This window comes from Thalia democratica, chromosome 7 (genome assembly GCF_965202585.1).
Source record: "Thalia democratica chromosome 7, ktThaDemo2.hap1.1, whole genome shotgun sequence".
Lineage (NCBI taxonomy): Eukaryota > Metazoa > Chordata > Thaliacea > Salpida > Salpidae > Thalia > Thalia democratica.
In genome coordinates, this window is record NC_139171.1 from 40,393,082 (window position 1) to 40,413,762 (window position 20,681).

Genomic DNA, 20,681 nt, shown 5'->3' on the forward strand with positions numbered 1-20,681 from the left:
TTTTTAAATATTTTGTTAACATAAAACTTGATAGTTTTTTTAGTAATTAAAAATAGTATTTCTGACTTCCTTACATTACTTAAAGACAAAGTTACTCACACAAAGTTTGTCACATTAAAAGTATAATAACCATTACTAGCTGTAATCATAGTAATTTATTCTTTACTAGGTTTTAACCATTGTAAGAAAAACATTTAGCTTTGTTATTTGTCACTAAACCTAAACTTATTTAGATAATTTTTAATCTTTTTAAAATATTTTTTGTACACGTGTAGACTTGTGGGTGGTAATGTTACAACTTTTAACTGTTAAAATTCTTAATGCTGGAATAAAGACCCCTTTCGCCACTTTTTTTTATTTAGCTTGAAACACTTTTATACGACCATCAAAAATTTAAGAAAACCTATTTTTTCATACTTTTTAATCTAGAAATTTTAACAATTTTTTTTTCTTAATTTTTACTTATATGAATGAAAAAAATTTAAATGTACTTATATAACAAACCAAATTTCATATTTTTTTAAAGCAAGACTCCTAGTAACAATATGCTATAGCTAATTAAGCCACTCTCTTAGTTTTACTTTTATAAGTACTTTAAAATTATTTGAAATTAGTTCTCCAAAAAATAAAACATTTTATATAAACATGAAAAAAATTACACAATTTTGAGATGTGTCTAAGCTAAAATTTCTTTTTTAATAGATTTCTTAAATTATTCCTTTATACATTTTTGGTATTTGATAGTACGAACCAGGCTTTCCAAAAATGAATTTTGCTTAAAGAAATATGTTTAAAGTATTTCTTGTACTCGTGTTGAATTATTAATTTAATAGCTCTCTAAACTAAGGGTTTATGAAATAAAAAATACATATAAAAAGTGTTACAGCTTAAAATATCATTTAATATATATACTTTACAACTCTAGTTTAAGACTAGGAGGAGAAAAGGCGAGTAAGGTACGTAACGTACCACAATTAAGGTATGTTGTTAATGTTTCAACCGGTTGTAAATGTTATAATTTCTAAATTTAGATCGCTTAGCGTATAATCTTGACAAATTAAGTTAAAAAAATAGAAGTTTAAAAAAAGATAAACATAGTGGAGTTATATTTGTTACAAATAAATAGTTGAAGAATATTAAGAGGAAAACTTTTTTTTAATGTTCTGGAAAGTATGGTACGGAGTACTTTAATATTTGTTTGGTTTTAAATTGTTCTTTTTAAAGGCGTAATTTGTATTTCATTAAATTTTTTCGGATAGGATCTTTTATGAATTATATAAAAAACTCACTCTTTGTATTTTGACAAAATAGAACTTCAATTTTTTTTTTCAAAAACAATGTTTTTAATATTACACCTAATCTTGTTATTCAATTAAACTTAGTTAACAATTTTTAATATACATGGAATTAAGTACTTTGATAATTTTAAAAGCAAAATGTATATACAATGAAGTAAGCATTTAAGCGCTTTGAAAATTTATATAAGACTTCTTTAATAAGTTTTTATTGATCTAAGTTCGTGTATAAAACTTTTTTATAGACTTTTGATTATGTTTTGATCATAGAACATTTTAAAGATAAACAAAAAAAATTATACTTTTAGTTTACGATTGTATCTAATTTACAACAAAAGTTGATAAGCTGAAGGCTGTGTTTTAAAACTATATCGCTGTAAATAACAAATATTTTTTATAAGTAACTTGCGTAAAATTTTTTATATCAAAAGTTAGTTAAAGAGTAAAATATCAAATCTAATATTATTTTAAACAGCCCTTAACTAAAGTTTTTTAAGAAATAATTTATCAGCTTCATTTCCAGTAAACATTTTGTACAAAAGTTAAGTTCAATTGGTTTAATGTACTTAAGTTATATAAAAATTAATAAAATGATAATCTAATAATATGATAAAACAAGTTGCTTTAAACTTAACTAAAATAGAATAATTTCTGTGTCACGAAAACTACTTTGTCATGGTAGTCTTGTATATTGTTACCTTTTAGATTTAGTATTGATATCAGCTATATTATAAAAATTTTTTGAATGTTTTAAAGCTGCCAGGCCTAACTTGAATAATTATATTAACATGTAAAAACTAAAAATATATTTTTTTGTGAGACCAATTCAACCCTAAGTCAACTTTAAACAATTAATACGGGTGTTTTTATTTATTTTCTAGTTAAACCTTGTTTGGGATCTACGCACGCTTCTCGCTCTTTGTATAAGTTTGTTCATTTGATGTTTTTGTATCTGATGACGGTCATCCGAGACTTTAGTTCTGCTGAAGCTTGACTTTGAAGACCCCGCGCATCCGCTGTTTCTCAGCAAACATGCTTTATTACTGGAACTCAAGTTGTTTTTGGCTTGTGGAAAACTTTCCAGCTCGATTATTCCTGAAATTTCACTGTCTTCACGTTTATTTGAGCTACAAGTCCGTGTTGACAGTTCTGCTGATTTAAACTTGATTTCGTTTTTTGAACTGTACTTTAGGCACAACTTTTCTTCAAAACTTTTCTCTATGACAGATTTCAAGCTTAGCTCATCAAGTTCTTTAAAAATTTCAAGGGTTTCTTTCTGAACACAACTACTTAATATACTTTGGTTAGTTGATTTTATTATAAACGTTTCATCCGACTTAACTCTTCTAAGCTTTTTGACAGAAGATTCTACTTTCTTTTCGAAAACCTTAATCTTATTCGCGTCTAAAAGTGTACTTTCGAAACTTCTAAGCTTTTGCTTTGTTAATCTTGCTTTCCCCGAGTTTTCAAAATTTCTAGCAATGTCAACTAAAGCCTTGGTGGTGTGTGATGTCAGAAGTTCTTCGGTCGGTAGTTTTCTATCAAGCGGTTTAAACTTCTGTTTGTTTGCTTTGAATTCTGAAAATTTTTCTGCGAGCTTTATAAGAAGCCCATATGTTGTATCGTTATCAGAGTGTGTATTGAGCAAGTTTTTCAGTAATTCTTTGTCAGTCATATCAAATGAGTATATTTTTCTTTTCATAAACTGATGAAAAAGGTATTTGAAGAGTTAACATCTGATAGATAAAAATTTGAACAAAAGTTAAAATTTTGTTGACCTCAGACGCATTTCTTTTTTAAATAATTGTTATCACTAGCGTTTATTTGCGTTCTCGTTGCTATTTTTCAAGTTATTGAATCTTCTTACTGTAAAAAAAATTCTTAATTTTCACTTTAATAACTGTATCTATATGTAAACGAACTGAGTTTTTTGTTTTATTAAACGGAATTCAGTCTGTTTTTATTTTTTACTACTGATCTGATATAATATTAGCTGTTTTAAATGGAATCAGTATTGCAACAAAATTTGCAGAAAAAATATCTAAAACAAAGTTGTTTTAGACGAGACATCATTCAAATATGACTTTCATATTTAGCTTAAGGTTTGTTGTTAAGCAACATTTAATTTAAAACTACAGCATATAGAATTTACAAAAAATAAAATATTCTAACTTGTTTTTTTGATAAGTTTCTATTTGAGTAAAAAACGTATTGTAACTGACGTGATGACTCTTTTGGTAAAATCCGGTATTTATAAATAATAAACACTTGAAATAACAATTATTTTAATAAAAATTATAATTAGAGTAACTTTTAAACTTAAATAAAATATATTAATTAAACTATTTTTGAGTTAAATCGGAGGTCGGGAGTTTTTAAAACAAGCTGGATTTTATAAACAAAGCCTTTTTAAAGTCGATGTATCAAAATTTTAAAACAATATAGAATAAAGTATTTTATATCCATTAATAACTTAAAATAAAATAAATCGTGAAATTATCAGTACTCCCTTAAATTCACAATTAAACTAACAACAAATATAATAATTTCATTTACATTGCAATAAGACTTAGCTCTCAATATTTCAAACAAGCAAAGCTCGTAAAAAATTTAAAAAATAACTTGTTAGAAAGTGAAACATCATTAGTATTTTAAGATATTTACCTAGACTTTTTTCAGCATAGATATAATTTCAAGACTATTTTATACAACCTGTTAGATTTTTTCGGATAAGTCAAAAGAACTAATAAACTTTCTATAAACTTATATATATCTAGATTCTTAAGCTACTTTTGTTTAAAAAAATATCAAAAAGCTCTTATAACTATTAACTTTAGAAGAACTTTAATTTGAGATGTCAAACTTATTAATTAAAAATTGTTATTAATAATTTTATGTAAATATTTTGAAAATTAACATTAAAATCGTATACCATACATTAATTCATTTTAAAATAGTTCAATTCATGGACCTAATCATCAAAAGATACATAAATACTACAGCAATAACCTAAAGCTTTCATGAAAAGTAGAAAAAAAAAGATTTCATTCACAAAAATTCAAACAATTTGTCTTATAAATTTAACCTTTTTATGCTGTTGTATTAAAATATGAACTACACCTACTCAACCCTAGCAATAGGTTTTAAAGAAAAGTAAGGAGCTGAACAATTTGTATAGGTGGAAAATACGCGGCTAGTGATTATAACATGGCAAGTAAACATCTGCAACATAAAATAGCAATATGGTTCACTTATGATTAAACTAAAAGTATATTTAAATTATGTTTTACTTTTTAAGTTTAGTTGTTTGTTCCCCACTCTTTAAATTTACAAAAAAAAAACGAAGCAGGATGTGGATATATGCTTGACGGCAGGATCCAGTCCACTTGTTTCGTTTTTTCTTGCCTCTATCTAATCTAAATTTAAGTTTTTGAAATTTTAGAACTAGACTAAAGTTATTTTTAAACTACTAATGAGCTTTGTTTTGTTATTTTCTAAAAGGCTATAAAAGATCAAGTTACTATTAAAGTTTAGCTATTATCTAAAAGCTATATACAACTGTGTAAATTTTGTATATGACTTAAATTATGTTAAGGAACTTGATCTTAGATTTAACATTAAGTTAGTAAAAAAAAATCTTCTAAATAACTTGTTAAAATTTACAAATAAAATACTTTAATTAATATAAATCTTTGTATTTTATTTAAAAAATAAACTACCAATAAAAAAGTTTTTTTCGATGGGTAAAAATAACAAAACAACTTCAATAACAATAAATCATAAATATAAAAACTGCTTTATATTGGATTTATTATGTCTTATTTTGATCATAAAAGTGAGTCAAAATGAAGCTATAAAATATTGTATTACTGTTAGTAGTTCCATTAAAAAAAAATTGACTACAATTTTTATTTGTAATATACAACAAATCTATTTAGCTTGCAACAAGTGAGAAACGTGTTCAAAAAGTATGTGCTTAACACTAATTAAGGTAAGTGTTCTGCGGTCATTTTTTGTAATAAGAAATTTATAAACAAAGTCTTCTAAATTCTGCTGTATTTATTTTATGTAATTGTGAATTTTGTTTTACGTTGACCATCAAGATTCTATTTAAATGATCATGAAAATTACAATATCGCTTACACACATTTTAAAAACCAGAGTATTTGAAAATTAAACTTAAAATACTTTTAACACTAGTCATTTCCTAAAAAATACTTTACTGAACTAATGACGTTTCGCCGTTCATACAACATGGACAGAAAAACATCATTAGCTAAATTAAGTACTTGTGTTCACAAGTAATTGTTTTAGTTTTTTAAGTCCCTTGCTGGTCTTGATCTTTAGTAATTAACGCTCTATTAAATAATGCAGTTTAAAACAAACTCATTAATTTAGGTTAGCTATTTAACTTTTTGCGGACCGATAATTTTCGCTTTACGGGTCAATGTTTGCCAAACTATGAGCACAAGGCGAACTTTTACATTGTTTTCTGGTAATAGCTTGAAAGTATGTTTGAAAATTCCAAAAGTTTGCATAGAAAGATTTTTTTTAAGAAATAAAAACACAGTAAACTAAATTAAAAATAGCAGCAAAACGACTTTATTTGATTGTGTAAGGAACGAAATCTAACAATGATGGTTTTTGTAGACTCAAGCTACTTAAAGTCTGCATAAAATATTTATAAGGGGAATAGGAAGGTTTCTTGTCAGAATAAATATTAAAATATCAAATAATAAAATGCATAGCACATTATTCATAGCTAATAGAAAACTTGATAAGCAAAAGGTTTTTTCTTACACCAGATCATTAGACCAAACTTTTTGAGCACTTTTGTTATCGTTCAATAAACAATATTGTCTTTGAAATGAACAATGTTTAGGTGTTAAAAATGTGTGAATGTTTTTCCAGTATCAATTATAGCATCATTCTATATACTTTTTATATACATATAAAAAAGTAGCCAACATTTAGATTAGTTTCGATTTTATTTCTAAACCTAATTTTCAAAGTTGAATCTTTCTATTTATATAAAAAAGCTTTTATTGCTTTATTTTAGTATTTAGTGTAAGCTAGATCAACAGTAATTTTTTCATTAATTAGGCCGACTAATGCTAGCAGCTTGTTGTAACTCAGAATAGTTTTTTGTCACTCAGACTGATTTTTTTCATTAGAGAGTAATAGCCCTGTTATAAGCAGTTGCCACCATTGGCTCATCCTACCCAGCTAATTACACATGACATTATAAGTTAAAAGTGTAATTTTTATGATTGTTGTGAATGCGAGAACTCTTATATTATGAAAACCCTGCTTGAAAGAAGTTGAAAAATTTAATGTATTTTTGACTTAACTCATTAGAGTGTTTGTTTTAAGCCAAGATTCAGTTTATTAAAGCCTTAAGGAGTTCTTTTAGCATTATTATAAAAAAAAAATTACTAGTATAAAACTTTTTTAATTAATAGTTTTTTTATATGTCAATTATATTTTTTTAACTGAGCTCTTTACAGTTTCTTTATTCTAGGAACGAAATAACTTATCATTAAAAAATATATTTTAAATACTTTTGATTCAGGGTGTTTTAAATTACAAATTTTAGAAAGTAAATTCGTAAACAGAAATTTAAAAGAATAAAGAAATGTTTTTTTTAAATAACATAGCTTTAATTAAATTAAGTTGATATTTGAAAGAAGTAAAATATTCCTTTCTTAAGTTTGATTATTAATAAATTAAGAAGTGTCAAAATTGTACACAAAGTGTTGTTTATAGAATTAAGTAGATTGTTTTCTAGACAGCTTAAGTTCGATATTTTGGTTTAGTAAAAATACTACATAACATCGATTTAATTTAGAAAAATATCACTACTGCAATAAAACTGAAGAGTTAAAAAATAGTTCAGGTATTAGGACCACATTATAAATAAAGCTTCCATAGTAAACTTCATTTTAAATGTTACTGGATAGTTATTTCACCTAAAACCATGATTAAATGGCTAAGAATAAGCGAACCTTATTAAACAGATAGTAATTTAAGCTAGTGAACAATTTTTGACTTATTAGTTTTTAACTTTTTTTCTGTTTTTAACACTATTAATAAACATTTTGAGTTTATATATTATGATAACCTTTTCTTCCTAGAATGATTGATATTTAAGATAGCTCTGTTTGAAAAAATAATAGTTCATATAAACAACACTTGTTTATGTTTAAAATGTTTTATTAACAACAACTAACGCAATAAAATTTGGCAATAAAAAGTTTGTATGATTATTTCAGATCTTAAGTACATTTTCTGTTGGTAAAATTCATAAAAGCAAACAAAATTAAGCTCAAAAACACATAATAATTTTTAACCATTTTTACGACAACTTCTTTAAATTGTTTCCAAATTACACATTTTGAAAGTTTATGTATTTTACAAAATACAGTTTACTTCTTATTTATAAAAAATGATATTCCTCATTTTGTTCAGAGACTATATATCTAGGATATATATTGCAAATAATCAAATCGATATCAAACAAATAAAAACCATAACTAGTCTAAAACTTAAATTAATTTGCAATCTAAACTTAAAAAACGTTTTTAAAGTTACTTTTACACTTTATTTAAAAGTTTATGTTTAAAACTTTAACAACTTCAAAATTATAATAAGTTTTAAGCATCTAAATTATGGAAAAGTTCAATCATTGAAGCATTCTTGACCTCAACCTTAGCAACATTTTACCAGATCGTACTTCGTTCAATTTTTAACAACATTGGTTGTGTTCTGACTATTTTTCTTTAGTACTAAAATTAAGTAAGTACATTTGACGTTTTCAATTAAAACTGTTATGTTTATTTTTATCATTTGAAGAACAATCCGCCTTTGATTATTATGCGTTAAAAGGCATTTATTTACAAAAACTATTTAATTTTATTCTATTTGGCATTTAATAACTTAAAAATTAAAACAAAGATATTTGTATAACTAAACTATTAACTTTATTTTTGTAAGTCAACTTCCCAAAATAAGTTTGTTTTAATTGAAACAAAATTTACATCAAATAAACTCACTTGTTCAAAGTAGGTCGTAACAGGGTTGGTATGATTGTGAAACGGCCACTAAAAGAGGTACATCCGTACCGTCGATTCTATAAGTTGTTAAGTAAAAATAACAAAAAAAAAAAGCAGAATATAAAAACTTACTTAACAGTTTTTTGACGGGCTACGAGATATTTAATTATTAATGTATTTAGTTATTAATTTTATTTTGTTGTACATGCATTCTTGTAACATTGCTTTTTATATTTGTCTACGATGGAGGTAACACCCTTGTTTAGCAAAGGTATTTTATAAGACGCAACAAATCAAAGAACTCAAAAGTTTTATAAGCTTACTCTAGTTCACTGGACAGTTGCATAGTAGTAGCAGATTTTTTGTTGCTCTTAATATAAGTGGAAAGTGTTTGAGCTTTCATCGAAATTATCTGAAGACCCCTTTCCAAGTGTTCCAAACACTAAAAAAAAAAAATTAAAACTTAGTTTATAAATACAGGGCTGCCGCTTTAGGGTCTATTTTTAGTTTAAAATTTAGTTTAAGGTAAAAAACTGTGTTAAATAGTATAACGACATTGAAAATATATTTAAAGCTTCTTTAAATGTGTTTTTTGATAAAAACATTTTTGATAATGACAATAAAATTTTATCCATAAGATAGATTTTTTGTGTCAAATCGAAATTTTACTACTTGACATGTAAAATTTGTTTGAAATTCTAGGTTTTTTAGTGGTTTTTGCTCAAAGTTCCAGGTTTTTAAGTGATTTTTGTTCAAATTCCAGGTCTTTCCAGGATTCCAGGTTTTTTGGCAACCCTATTAATATTGTATTTTGTGTTTTTTATTATTCAAAATAGTGTGGTGAAACAAATATTGTTCTTACTTGAAAAAAAAACTTTATAAACTCACAAAAGAAGACTGAATATTCATAGAATGCATGTTAGCGACTTGTAGCAACAAATTTTGCACCATCTTTGAGTTGATACACGGCATTTCATCGTCTAATTTCTTGCTACTGAACAACTTTACAGTCCTAAAAAATGTGTAAGGTGAAGAGTTGACGTTTTATCAAGTTACTCGTCATATATAAATTATGTAAGTGCTGAATCATTTGATTAATATATAATTAAAATAACGTTCAATTAATTTAAAAAAGACACAGTTATAAATACTTTTAGCACTTCTTAGTTGCAAAACAATTTTTTTCAGCCAAAATTTTATAAGTAAAAAAATATTTTTTTATTATTTGAACTTGGTAAATTATCTTCAAGCACAAAAGGCATAGACAAACTAATGAATAGTATTTAAATTTATTGCTAAAAGAAATAAGTCTTGTTGTAAACAGCTTTTAAAATATTATATACTAAAAATTATATATATATATAAAGATTACAAAATATACAATAGTTCAAGATAACATAATGTCAAAAAATACTTAAACTTTTGTTCTATGCAATAAATTAGTTAAACTTATAAAAATTTAACTAAACTTTATTAACGTTTTCTGTATTGTATAAAACTGCCTGCAAGCTTAATTAGGTTAAATAACGTTACACTGTTGCAGTGGATCAAAAGCTTTAAGGCTACATGTCAAAAAAAACTTTTGGTACATATAACTAGTTTTGTAAAGATACTGGTTGAAAAATAAAAAGGGATGTCTTTTCGTAATTGAAAATAAGTATGATAATTATGATAACATAACAAATTTTGATAGTTTCAAAAACGATTATGTAGAAATATTTGATGCTTAAGTGAAAAAGTAACTACTATATATTTGAAGCACAGTGCAAATTTCGTCATTTTTAGAATGAAAACGGAAGTACTTATATATGAACAACTAATTCATTTCAAAAGAAGTAGTTTTCATATAACTATTTATTAATTTTTTCATTTAGACCAACCAGGTATCAGTATCTGCGAGAATACATTTGCTTTCAACAACAACATCATCCAAAACGGAGCTACCATTAAAATTTTTCAAGTCTTTAATAATGTCGAGCCTAGTTTGTTCCCCAGTCTTTGCTACGCCTTGCAAGACAAAGTCGTTAGAAAAGAAGTTGTTGTACCTTAAAGAATTAAATTTTATTTCAGTTTTTTGCGTTATAGTTGATAATAATTTTTTTACCATATAACAGAAATACCCCTAGAATTGAGCAAATTTTTTCAACTAATTAGAAACCATAAATTTTATTTCTTTACTTTGACCAACTATCACTATAACTTTTGAACAACGTTTATCTAATATACTTTAAGACCAAGCAAACAATCTCAAAAGCAATCACCCTGTCATGAGGGACGAGTAAGCGTCGTAAGTCGAAGAAACGTCATCATCATCATCCGGCGTTTCTCCTTCCAACGGCATTATATCGTCCATGGAAATTTCTTTGAACATGAACTCGTTGCCACCAGTCGTTTGTGACGTCACACTGGCAAAATCATCTCCGGACGATGAAAGTTTTGTTTTGTCGTTACAGCTCTCGTACGCCATCTGGTTGTCAAAATACTCTTGTGCGACAATTTGCGGTGGAAAAACTTTTGTTTTCGGCTGATGTTCGTTTTCAGCAACCGAATAGGAAGTCGACGGTCGCTCGTAACAGTTGGCTTCTGACTCCTCTTCGTTAAAATTAAAACCTGATTATAATTATTCAAACTTAATACAAAAACTACGTTTAATAAATACTATGAAATTGTTTACAAAAACTTAATCTTACCATAGTTAATAAAACTAAAAAAATCTCAAACGCACTCTTAACACTGTTGTATTGATCGTCTCCGAAAGACTCAGTCGATCCTCTTGTGTTGAAAGCGGCCGCTTGGTGAATTTTTCCACTCAAATCATTTCCTTCGTCAGATGACGACCTAAAAAAATATTTAAAATTTATTTATATTTCCAACATGTTCTAAAGTATAATTCTTTTAATATAATACCAATAAAATTATCAACTTTTTTTAGTATTATATTTACGTGTATTTTATAACAAATAGTTAAAAAGTAGTTTGTTGATTTACTGTGTAGTGCCGTAAGAACCACACTTGAACTCAATGAAAGCATTAGAACGAGATCGATTGTTTGTTTCTGATTCGCAAAAACTCTTCGTACGTGTTTTCTTATTGGTTGTTGGCTGGGTGAAAGATACAAGCACATATTCACTGTCAGGCTCAATTTCGCTTGGTACTAACGTTTCGTCCAAGGAGTCAGTCGTATTGTTGAGTGGGCATTTTGAACTACTTCCAAAAAACTGAAAATATATTTTTTCAAATTTTAGCTGTAAAAAAACTTGCAGAATACAGTAAAAATTTTTTGGTAAACGTTATTTGGTAATGTGTGAAAACTGGTGTGTGAAAGTAGAAAATTGTTATAAGCTAACAACAAGTTTAAAATAAAATTATGAAGCTACATTTTTATTAAATACTTTTACTTGAGAGTATTTTAAATGGAATATTTGTACTTACCTCAGGAGTAATTATATCCGGTACTTTTACAGTCTCCTCAATTCTAGCACAACGGATAAAGTAGGAAACAACAGTCAAAATTAGCAACACCGTTTCTTTGTTAAGACCACTAATAACAGTCTTGCATATTTTTGACGGATAATCAACAGCTCCATACAAATCTCTATATAAAAATTTAAGTAAATAAATATATGTTTGGTGTTTTTTATAATTTTCTAGTGTGCTCTTAAGCAGTATCGAAAAGATCAGAACTAAAAAACAAAACAACTATAGACCAAAAAAACTATTTTAAGAAATATAAAACAAGTTTTAAATGTTAGGTTACTCCTTAAAAGATAGATAATATATTTGATTTATTCTTTCTATAAACTTTCCTATAAACCCAAATAATATTTTAGACAAAAAATCAAGTTTCTTATATACACAATAAGGTATACAAATTGATATTATCTTTTTTATGACACCTTTGACTAAAAACTATAAGTTAAATGTAAAAGAATATCTAAGTTTTTTTTATAGTTTAAAAGATACTATCACTTTAATATTTAAATTTTGTATAAATTTTAGTTGAATAACTATTCATTGTCAATTTATTCAAAAACTTGTATTTCAAAAAATTCTCATAAGTTTGTCAAGCTAAAATGGTACAACTTTAGCGAAAAAAAGTTTTAGACGGTTAAAAACTTTATAGTTCAGAATTACACAATTTAAACTATAAAGTTTTAAAAACTAAATTTTTCTTAAGACCCTCTTAAACAAAAAATATCCTACAAGTTTTTTAAATAATGTTATTTAAGAACAAAATTATATTTTAATAAGGTTAATTAAAAAGTTCAAAAAGTGATAAACTTAGACAAATTTTTATTTTATTTTTTTCAATAACTCCTTCCAAAAAAAACATTCAACTATAATTCCTTAACAATATATAAAAGTAAACTACTTCGAAATTTTAAAAGATAAATTTAGTATAGGGGTGGACGACGTACAGCCCGCTAATATTTAAAAAATTTAAGTGGAATCTGGCCCCACGAGCATGTAAATCTGTACCGCTAAACCAAATTTTGAAGCTTACACTAAATAATCTGGGACTCGAGTAAACAGCAAAAACAAAAGGTCTTATATGCAATTTACGGAATATTTTTTACTTACACTAGATACAGGGTTGCGAAATGTTTTTTGAATTTTTTTTTCAGATTTCCTAAATTTCTTCCAGGTTTTTAAAATACAAGTTTTTTTTAAATAAAAAAAAAGTTAAAAGTTTGTCTTACACAGTATAACAACATTGAAAAGCTATTTAAAACTATTTTTAATGTGTTTTTAATGGAAAATAATTAAATGATATATTTTTTTTTAAATCTTTATGATACATTTTTCGTAAATAATCGAAATTTTGTTACATTACATGTAAGAATAGTTTAAATTTCCAGGTTTTTAGTGATTTTTGTTCGAAGTTTTAGGTTTTTTTCAAAAATTTTCAAACTCAATGTTATTAAAGATTTTTTTTGCCCAAATGGTCAAACTCAAGGTTTTTCCAGGACCACAGATTTTTTGACAACCCTGTAGAATATAGTAAAAAAAATCATCATAGAACTAGAATTTTGTCAAAATGAATGAAATAATTGAGTATTTTTCTTGATTTAAATGAAATTGAATTGCTCTGGCCCTCGCCAAGAACTAAATTTTTCAATATCTGGCTCGCTGACTAAAAATATTTCCCAACTCTTATCTAGCAGCTAAAACTAAAATCGATAAAGTAACATCATCTTGCAAAATTAAAGTGGAATGCAAACGGTTCTAAACTCACCTAGTTTTAATCTCTAGGTTAAGCTCTTGCTTTAAACTCACCTCAATTGGGCCAACAAAGGGTTGTACATTTGAAAGTTGTCAACACTCGCGTCGACAACTTCATCTTTGTCGGAATAAGCGACTGAGCTCACCCACCCGAGGTGGTGCGTCATCACGCTTGTGATCAGGCTAGAGGTGAAACTGAATAAAAGTCAGTATTTAATTATTAAATATTTTTTTGTTCACAAGATTAGTAAACAAAAAAGCTTTCAAAAGAAACACGAAACTTTAAATAATTTTTTTTATATAATTCTTTACAATAAGATTTTTTAAAACTAGTTTATAAACTTAAAGATATTTTGAATGTTCTATTACGGTTTGCCAAATGCATTAAAAAGTTGATACAAAACTATAATAAATATTACATTTATAGTTTCAGACAAACATAACAGACTTTAAACGATTCTTGTTGACAGCTTTGTTGTCAGGATTGATAAGGAGTTGCGAAATTTTGGAAACTATGCTATTTTTTGCATCATTTATTTGATCTAGTGGTAAATTCGGCAAATTTATTTTTGTCCACATATTATCTGATAATCGTGGAGTAGCGTAGAGTTTATTAAACTTTTCTGCTACATCGTTTAGTGCCTGTTAAGTAGAAAATAGTTTTTTAAATTAATAAACTCATTGTTTGATATTTAGAGTATGATTAGTATTTTTATCGCTGGTAGTTAAAATTGTGTTTTTTTCTACCTAAAAAAAAATTGTGGTTTAATTTAAATCTTAGCAGAGTAAACCTTACCTAGTTATGTATCTTTCGTATGAAAACTAAGATTTACGCATACATAAATATAAAAACATTTTTTAAGACCAGAAACTAAAAAAGAGCACATATTTACTTTCAATAAGTAGTAAAACACAATTTTTGTTAGTAAGTTTACCTGTTTTACTATTTGGGTGTTCACATAAGGTTTAGAACTTCCTTTAAAGACCACTGCAGATTCTACTTTTGATTTCAAACAGTTTAGATGAGTTTCAAAAAGAGGAAAGTTTTCGTAGAAAAACTTGATAAAAGAGCTACAAAATAAATTAGTTGTTATTAAATTTTTGAAGTTGTTTTTTTGAACTGCTTTATTTAATTTAAAATTCATCATAAAAGCTTTTTAAATAATCATGCACAAGGGTAATTAACCCTAAGGATCCTGACAAACAAGGCCCGTCGGAAAATAAATGCATTAATTTTTCGTAAAAAATAGTTAGTACTGTTCAGATCATACTTTATAGACAGAAAAATATTCTCAGTTGAACAAGCTATTTTCGTGCGAAAATAAACTTTTCAATAAACTATTTCAAAGCTTTATAACATTTATTAGAAACTGTTAATAATAACCTAGTGTACGAAGATTCAAGTTGGCAAAGTAATCCAAAAGCCAAGCACTTATTTTTTTGCTTTATCGAGCACTTTTTTCTTGTCATCTATTTAAGAAATTTATTAAGTATACCTAACCATTTAACAATAAATACACAAACATTAATAAAATAAAACTATTTAAAAGAGTGAATAGTACTGAATTATTGATCGAAACCGATAGATATATAAACTTTTTTTGAACTTGTTTACACTATAAATTGATAAATTTTATTCTAATTTTAGGGTTAAATAATATAATAAATAATACTTCTTTTCTTGAAGATGATTGTAAATCACTAGAGCATTGAACTTGGCTGTTTCTATTAATTGTTTGATGTGATTTTAAAGAACCTATAAAAATAGCTTCAATCACTTTGTTTTCCAGATTTGTTATTATATACTCACAAAAGGTTAGTTCTTTAATGGATAAATTTAAATTTTTTAGTTCGATTTCATAGTAACTTTTTCGATGATGCTAGACTTTATCTAAAGCAGGGTTTCAAAAAACTTTACTAGATATTCTGAAGTTGACGGTAAAGAACAAAAAAGGTCTTAGGTGTATATAACATTAGTTTTTTCAGAGAAGGGGCCATAGTTTTTTTTAATTCAAAGGGCACCTTATGAAAAAACGTTTGGGAAACATTGAATTCTAAAACAATGAAAAAATATTAAAATGTTTCAAAACATGATAAGTATAAATTCAAGGTTTTAACAATATTTAAATGTACACAATAATTAATTGCTTTTCGGTAGAATTAACAGATTAAAAAAACTATTTATAGTTTATATCTAAAGATTTGCAAAATAAGATAAGAATAAAACAAACTGAAAATATTTGACAAAAACAAAGTTAATCAAACATATTTTAATTTTTTAAACTAATTTAAAACAAACTTACTATGGAAAGATTTTGGATGAAAGTTACCAAATAAAGTATCAGATCTAAGTTCTAAAGAAGGTGGTTCGTCCATATTATTAACCGAGTTGCAGTAAAATTGAGTATCTGAAAATTTAAATGTTCATCAATTGTATATTTTATTTTTATAGCTAAGTTATAGGCTTAATATTTACTACTAATTTCATATAGATCAAGGTTTTTAGGAAAAGTATTTATTATATTTGATACTTAAATAAGAAGTTTACTTATAAAACTTGCTTTAAATCTTAGTTTTTATTGTTATGAAAATTACACATGAATTTTTTTTTCTACATGATGCACACTTTTTATGTTTAAAAATACTTCTAAATATATGATAAAACTTTTATAGTTTCTGAACCATGATTTATTATAATAGGGTTTTCAAATAATTTTATTACGAGTATAATGATGAGAACTTTTATTATTTTTTTTGGAGCAAAACTCATTAAACTTATAAGACTACAGAACTTTTATATATATCATTTAAATGAAAGAGAAACAATATTTTTAAATATCAATTTTCTTTTTGTTAAATATTCAAATTACTCTTTATACACAAAACTCATACTTTACATCAGAACTAGCTAAAAAATAATTCCATGTAAAAAACTAAAAATTACATATTAGCTATAAGTAGTATTTAGAGCAATATTAATTGTAATTATTCCCAAACACTTTATAGTTTATTGAAGGACAAAAAAAAGATGCTCAAAGTATTTGGTCCTAAGACCTGGTGCACAAAGAACCTTTCAGTTATCGAATCGCACACCTATCCAGGACACAGTTCATGTTAACTTTTTTAAAGTTAAATAACCGTATCAGTTTAATAAAAAATCTATCAAAGTTAATTTTAAACATTATTTTAATCATTAAGAGTTTGAAAATACTTGATCAGATTTAGATTAATGTTTAAACTATAGAAGTACAAAAATATCATTTTTTTTATATCTAAACTGATTGAACAAAAAAAATATCAGTAAGTAAAGTTGTTGAAAATTATACTTTTATGATAGCTGAAAACACAATCAATGCAAAAATAAGTTGCTTTATTAGCTACTAAAAAAATATGAATATAAGTTAGAGATGCTGCCATATACAAAACTAACAATTTGGAAGTGTGCATGCTTTGCGCCTGCTTGTATTTCTGTTTTGTAAAAAGCAACTCTCGGGTTCAGACTCATCAAGACTGTAATAAACGCTTGTTTAAATTTCATTAAAACTAAATTGAAACTTATCAGGCATATTTGAAATTTAACAAAATGCTTGATAACAAGTTTAAATATTAGAATGAACAAATAACGAACCTGTTTTCTGAATACAGTTTTGTTCTTTGTGTTGTTGTTGTGAAAACATTACTTATTAGGAGTTCGTTTGAATCTCTAAAAAACGCTGTGTTTTACTAACAGACTTTTTTAATGCAAAGTATTAAAAAAACAATTCTATATAAAAAAAAAGATGTGCTTAAAGGATATAAAGAGTTTAAGTATAGCTTTTTTTTCTAAATATCCATTAAAATTAGATACAAGATTTTAAATTAGTTGAAAAAGTTTATAAAGAAATTATTTATGTACTGTACTGTAAGGGTTGCAATTGAAATTCTTCAAAAAAAAAAACAAGTTTTTCACAGTTTTTAAATCTAAGATAAAAAGACTCAGCAAAACATTTGATTTTTTTTATCATTATTATAGTATTATAAATATTATTTTTACTAAACTTATTAATGAGACTAAATAATTTTATTACACTATGTTTATTTAAAAACTTAAAGAATTAATTTTAAACTATGAAGCAACAAAATAAAATTATAACATTTTGTAGCTTAACCTGAAGATTTTTTTGTATTTTTTAGAACTAACTTCATTGATTTATCTTAGGCTAATCATGTAAAGCTAAAAATTATTAACTGTAGAAAAAAATAGTAACATATACCTCAACTCATGAACTTTTAAAATTGTAGAAGGTTTTCTGTTTGTAACAGCTGCACCAAAAATAAGCTCAGTAAGTTTGTTCCAATCGGAATTTTGTCCCTGTAATGTTGTTTTTAAAATGTTTTTTTTAATAATTTTTCTAATAAACGAATCTAAATAAATCTCATTGTTTATTTTCACATTAATTTTTTTCCTGCTAATCATTAAATTAATTTTGTAATGTGTTGTATTGTACTTTCTTTAATTTTAAGAAAACTATTCTAAATTAAACATTATGACTACAAAACTTTCAAATTTGAATTGGTTAAAACTAAAAAACTAATATTTTACTAAAGCTTTCAAAACTATGTTTAGTCTTTATTGATATATTAGTACTAAACTACATGTTTGTTTTTCATCATTGGTTTAGCGTTGGTTAGAAGTTGTTTTTTTCACTTTAAAAATTTAACTATCTGAAAACTGTTGGAACTAATTTTTAAGGTACAAACTAAAGTTGACGCTTCAGTATTATGTTATTATTAATTAAGCAAACTAAAAAATATGGATAATTATAGTTCTGTAAATTAGAAAAAAAATCCACAATTAAATACATTTCAAAGTTTAAAAGGTAAACTAGAAACTAATGAATTTTGTTTGTAGAGTTGAAAGTGTTTTTAAATTATAATTATATTTTCAGTAGCTATTTTACATGATTATGAACAAATTAGAAGTTGTAAATTTAGATCAGAAAGTATATTACATCTTAATTTTTCTTCTATGATATTAAATTGTTAATGCTATAAAAACTTTTAGTACTTGAGCATTAAAAATACGTCCACATGCCCATTTGTTTTAGATATTTTTACACTAAAAGTATTTGAAAAAAAAATTGTTTTTCAAATTGTTATGATTAGAAACGATGCTTAAACCAAGAAATAGATTCACAATATTACAAAATTCATTTTTATGCTTTTTTTTTTGAAAATTCTGTCAACTTACATTATTAAAGTCTGTATTTTGTTGTGAATCATACAACACACACAGGTCCTTTGTCATGCAGCACTCTTTTAATACTAGAATTCTAAACTTGATTTTGTGAATAGAAGCCTCAACTATACATAGTGAATTTGAACTTTTCGTTTGTTCATTAAAAGTCTCAAAAACTTTTGTATTTCTAAAAAAGCCATATTCAAGATTAAAAAACATTCATAGTTAAAATTAAAAAAAATTTTTATGAAATTTGAAAATAAAATCTTTAAAGTAAGAATTAGGTTTATAAAAAAAAATTAACTGAAATAGAGTTATTACAAAAACTTATTTAGCTTTGGTAATCACAATTTATAAATATTTAAACTTAAAATAACCTAATTTTAAAAGTTTAGTTTTGGTACTAATTTTTGTTAGGAAGGTTTATATACAGATTACTCTTTTTGGAAGTTTGGAAGGCTTAATTAATTAATTCTGTTTAGCCCTCAACAGAATAAATTGATAAAAACTGACAGTATATTGTACAAATTTAAACTAGGTATAAATATTTTTAAATACTTACGCCTTAAAGATTCAACTGTAAGTAATCTGTGTAAAGGTTTACATTTGAATTAAGCTTTGTTGAATAAAAGTTATGTTTAAGATAGAATTAATAGAATAAAAACGTTTAAAATTTAAAAATGACTTAAAATCAGATTAAAAAGTTAAAACAGTACAAATACTGACAACAACAAGAACACTAAACTAAGCTATTTATATAGTTTAAAGTTATAGACATCTTATAGACTTGAGTTCAAGAATCATTGTTCACAATAAGGATATTTAAAAATAATAATAATGAAAGTTCTCAACAAAATTTGTTTACAAAAATGATTGATAAACTCCTGAAAAGCAAGTTGGGTACCCCTATGGCCTTAATATTGGTAATATAACAAATTATGTCTGTTTGTTACTGTAGAAATTATTATTTTTTAAACAAATCACTAAAATTACCTAAATTTGTTTTGTAGTAGTTTTATAGCAGACTCCATAGTAGATGACTCATAACAACCTAAATTAAAAAAAAAACTGTAATTGAAAAATTATTACTCCAGTCTATCAAAAAAAAAAAACAACTTACTTGAATGTTTTCTTTAACATTGAATTTGTGGCAAGGAACCTAGAAGACTGAACTATTTTCTATACGAAAGAAAATGAACACATTATAAAACTTTCATTTATTTAAATTATTGAATGTCTGTAAAATATACATTTGTATATTACTCTTGTACTATTATTTCAAATACAAATATATAAAATAGTAATGATGATCTTCAGCAAAGCTGAGATGTAATGCCATAATTTAATAAGCATTAGACTGCACTGAATAGGTAGCATTTTGTCAAATGGACTGTTGTTGATAGTCAAGCGGTGCAGTCTAGTGCTTAAATACAAACATAGAAACTATTTAAACTGTAACAAACTTTAAGAAATACATAATGTAATTAAAATTTCATTTTATTTTTCTTCTTGAGTGTCCTGTTTAGTGACTCAGGTTTTGATGCCTGAGTTCACAATAAAATAATAACCTTAAAAAATTGTTAAATTACTTAACATTGTTAAGTGTTAACTTTTATATGCTATTTTATAAAAATATCTGTTTTTTGATAGCCGGGCATTACTATTTTATTAACTTTTGAGATATACAGAGCTTTTATACAAAACATTGTTTATTTAAATTAGCCTGACATGCCAAAATGAAGACTGACATTTTTACTAAATCTTGTTGGTCTGGGCCCAGATAGGCATAAAATCAGAAGATTAAAGTAGATTTCAAGATTTCTAATTTTTGACACAAAAATAGCTTGAGTGACTATAAACTGTTCTGTGTCTGTCTAAGCATCTTAAAAATAC

The 20,681-nt window shown here is 25.5% G+C and overlaps 1 protein-coding gene across 2 annotated transcripts; it reads right to left on the minus strand.

Annotated features, from left to right (window-relative positions):
• Positions 1 to 7,549: 7,549 nt before the first annotated feature.
• On the minus strand, positions 7,550 to 20,027 carry LOC145840362 (folliculin-interacting protein 1-like). Of its 2 annotated transcripts, none has more exons than XM_082947604.1 (21): positions 19,909 to 20,027; positions 19,782 to 19,839; positions 18,801 to 18,975; positions 17,824 to 17,921; positions 17,199 to 17,273; positions 17,001 to 17,080; positions 15,874 to 15,978; positions 15,244 to 15,326; positions 14,955 to 15,040; positions 14,506 to 14,641; positions 14,019 to 14,212; positions 13,625 to 13,765; positions 11,780 to 11,942; positions 11,336 to 11,565; positions 11,073 to 11,185; positions 10,609 to 10,957; positions 10,228 to 10,392; positions 9,236 to 9,359; positions 8,671 to 8,789; positions 8,348 to 8,424; positions 7,550 to 8,119 (listed from the first exon to the last, which is right to left on the minus strand). In XM_082947604.1, the coding sequence occupies exons 2-20, from the start codon at positions 19,817 to 19,819 to the stop codon at positions 8,352 to 8,354; spliced, it is 2,547 nt and encodes an 848-aa protein (XP_082803730.1). In that variant the 5' UTR covers positions 19,820 to 19,839; positions 19,909 to 20,027; the 3' UTR covers positions 7,550 to 8,119; positions 8,348 to 8,351. The 2 variants fall into 2 exon arrangements, with proteins under 2 accessions (XP_082803730.1, XP_082803729.1); XM_082947603.1 differs by having other exon boundaries at positions 7,552 to 8,080.
• Between the last annotated feature and the right edge of the window lie 654 nt (positions 20,028 to 20,681).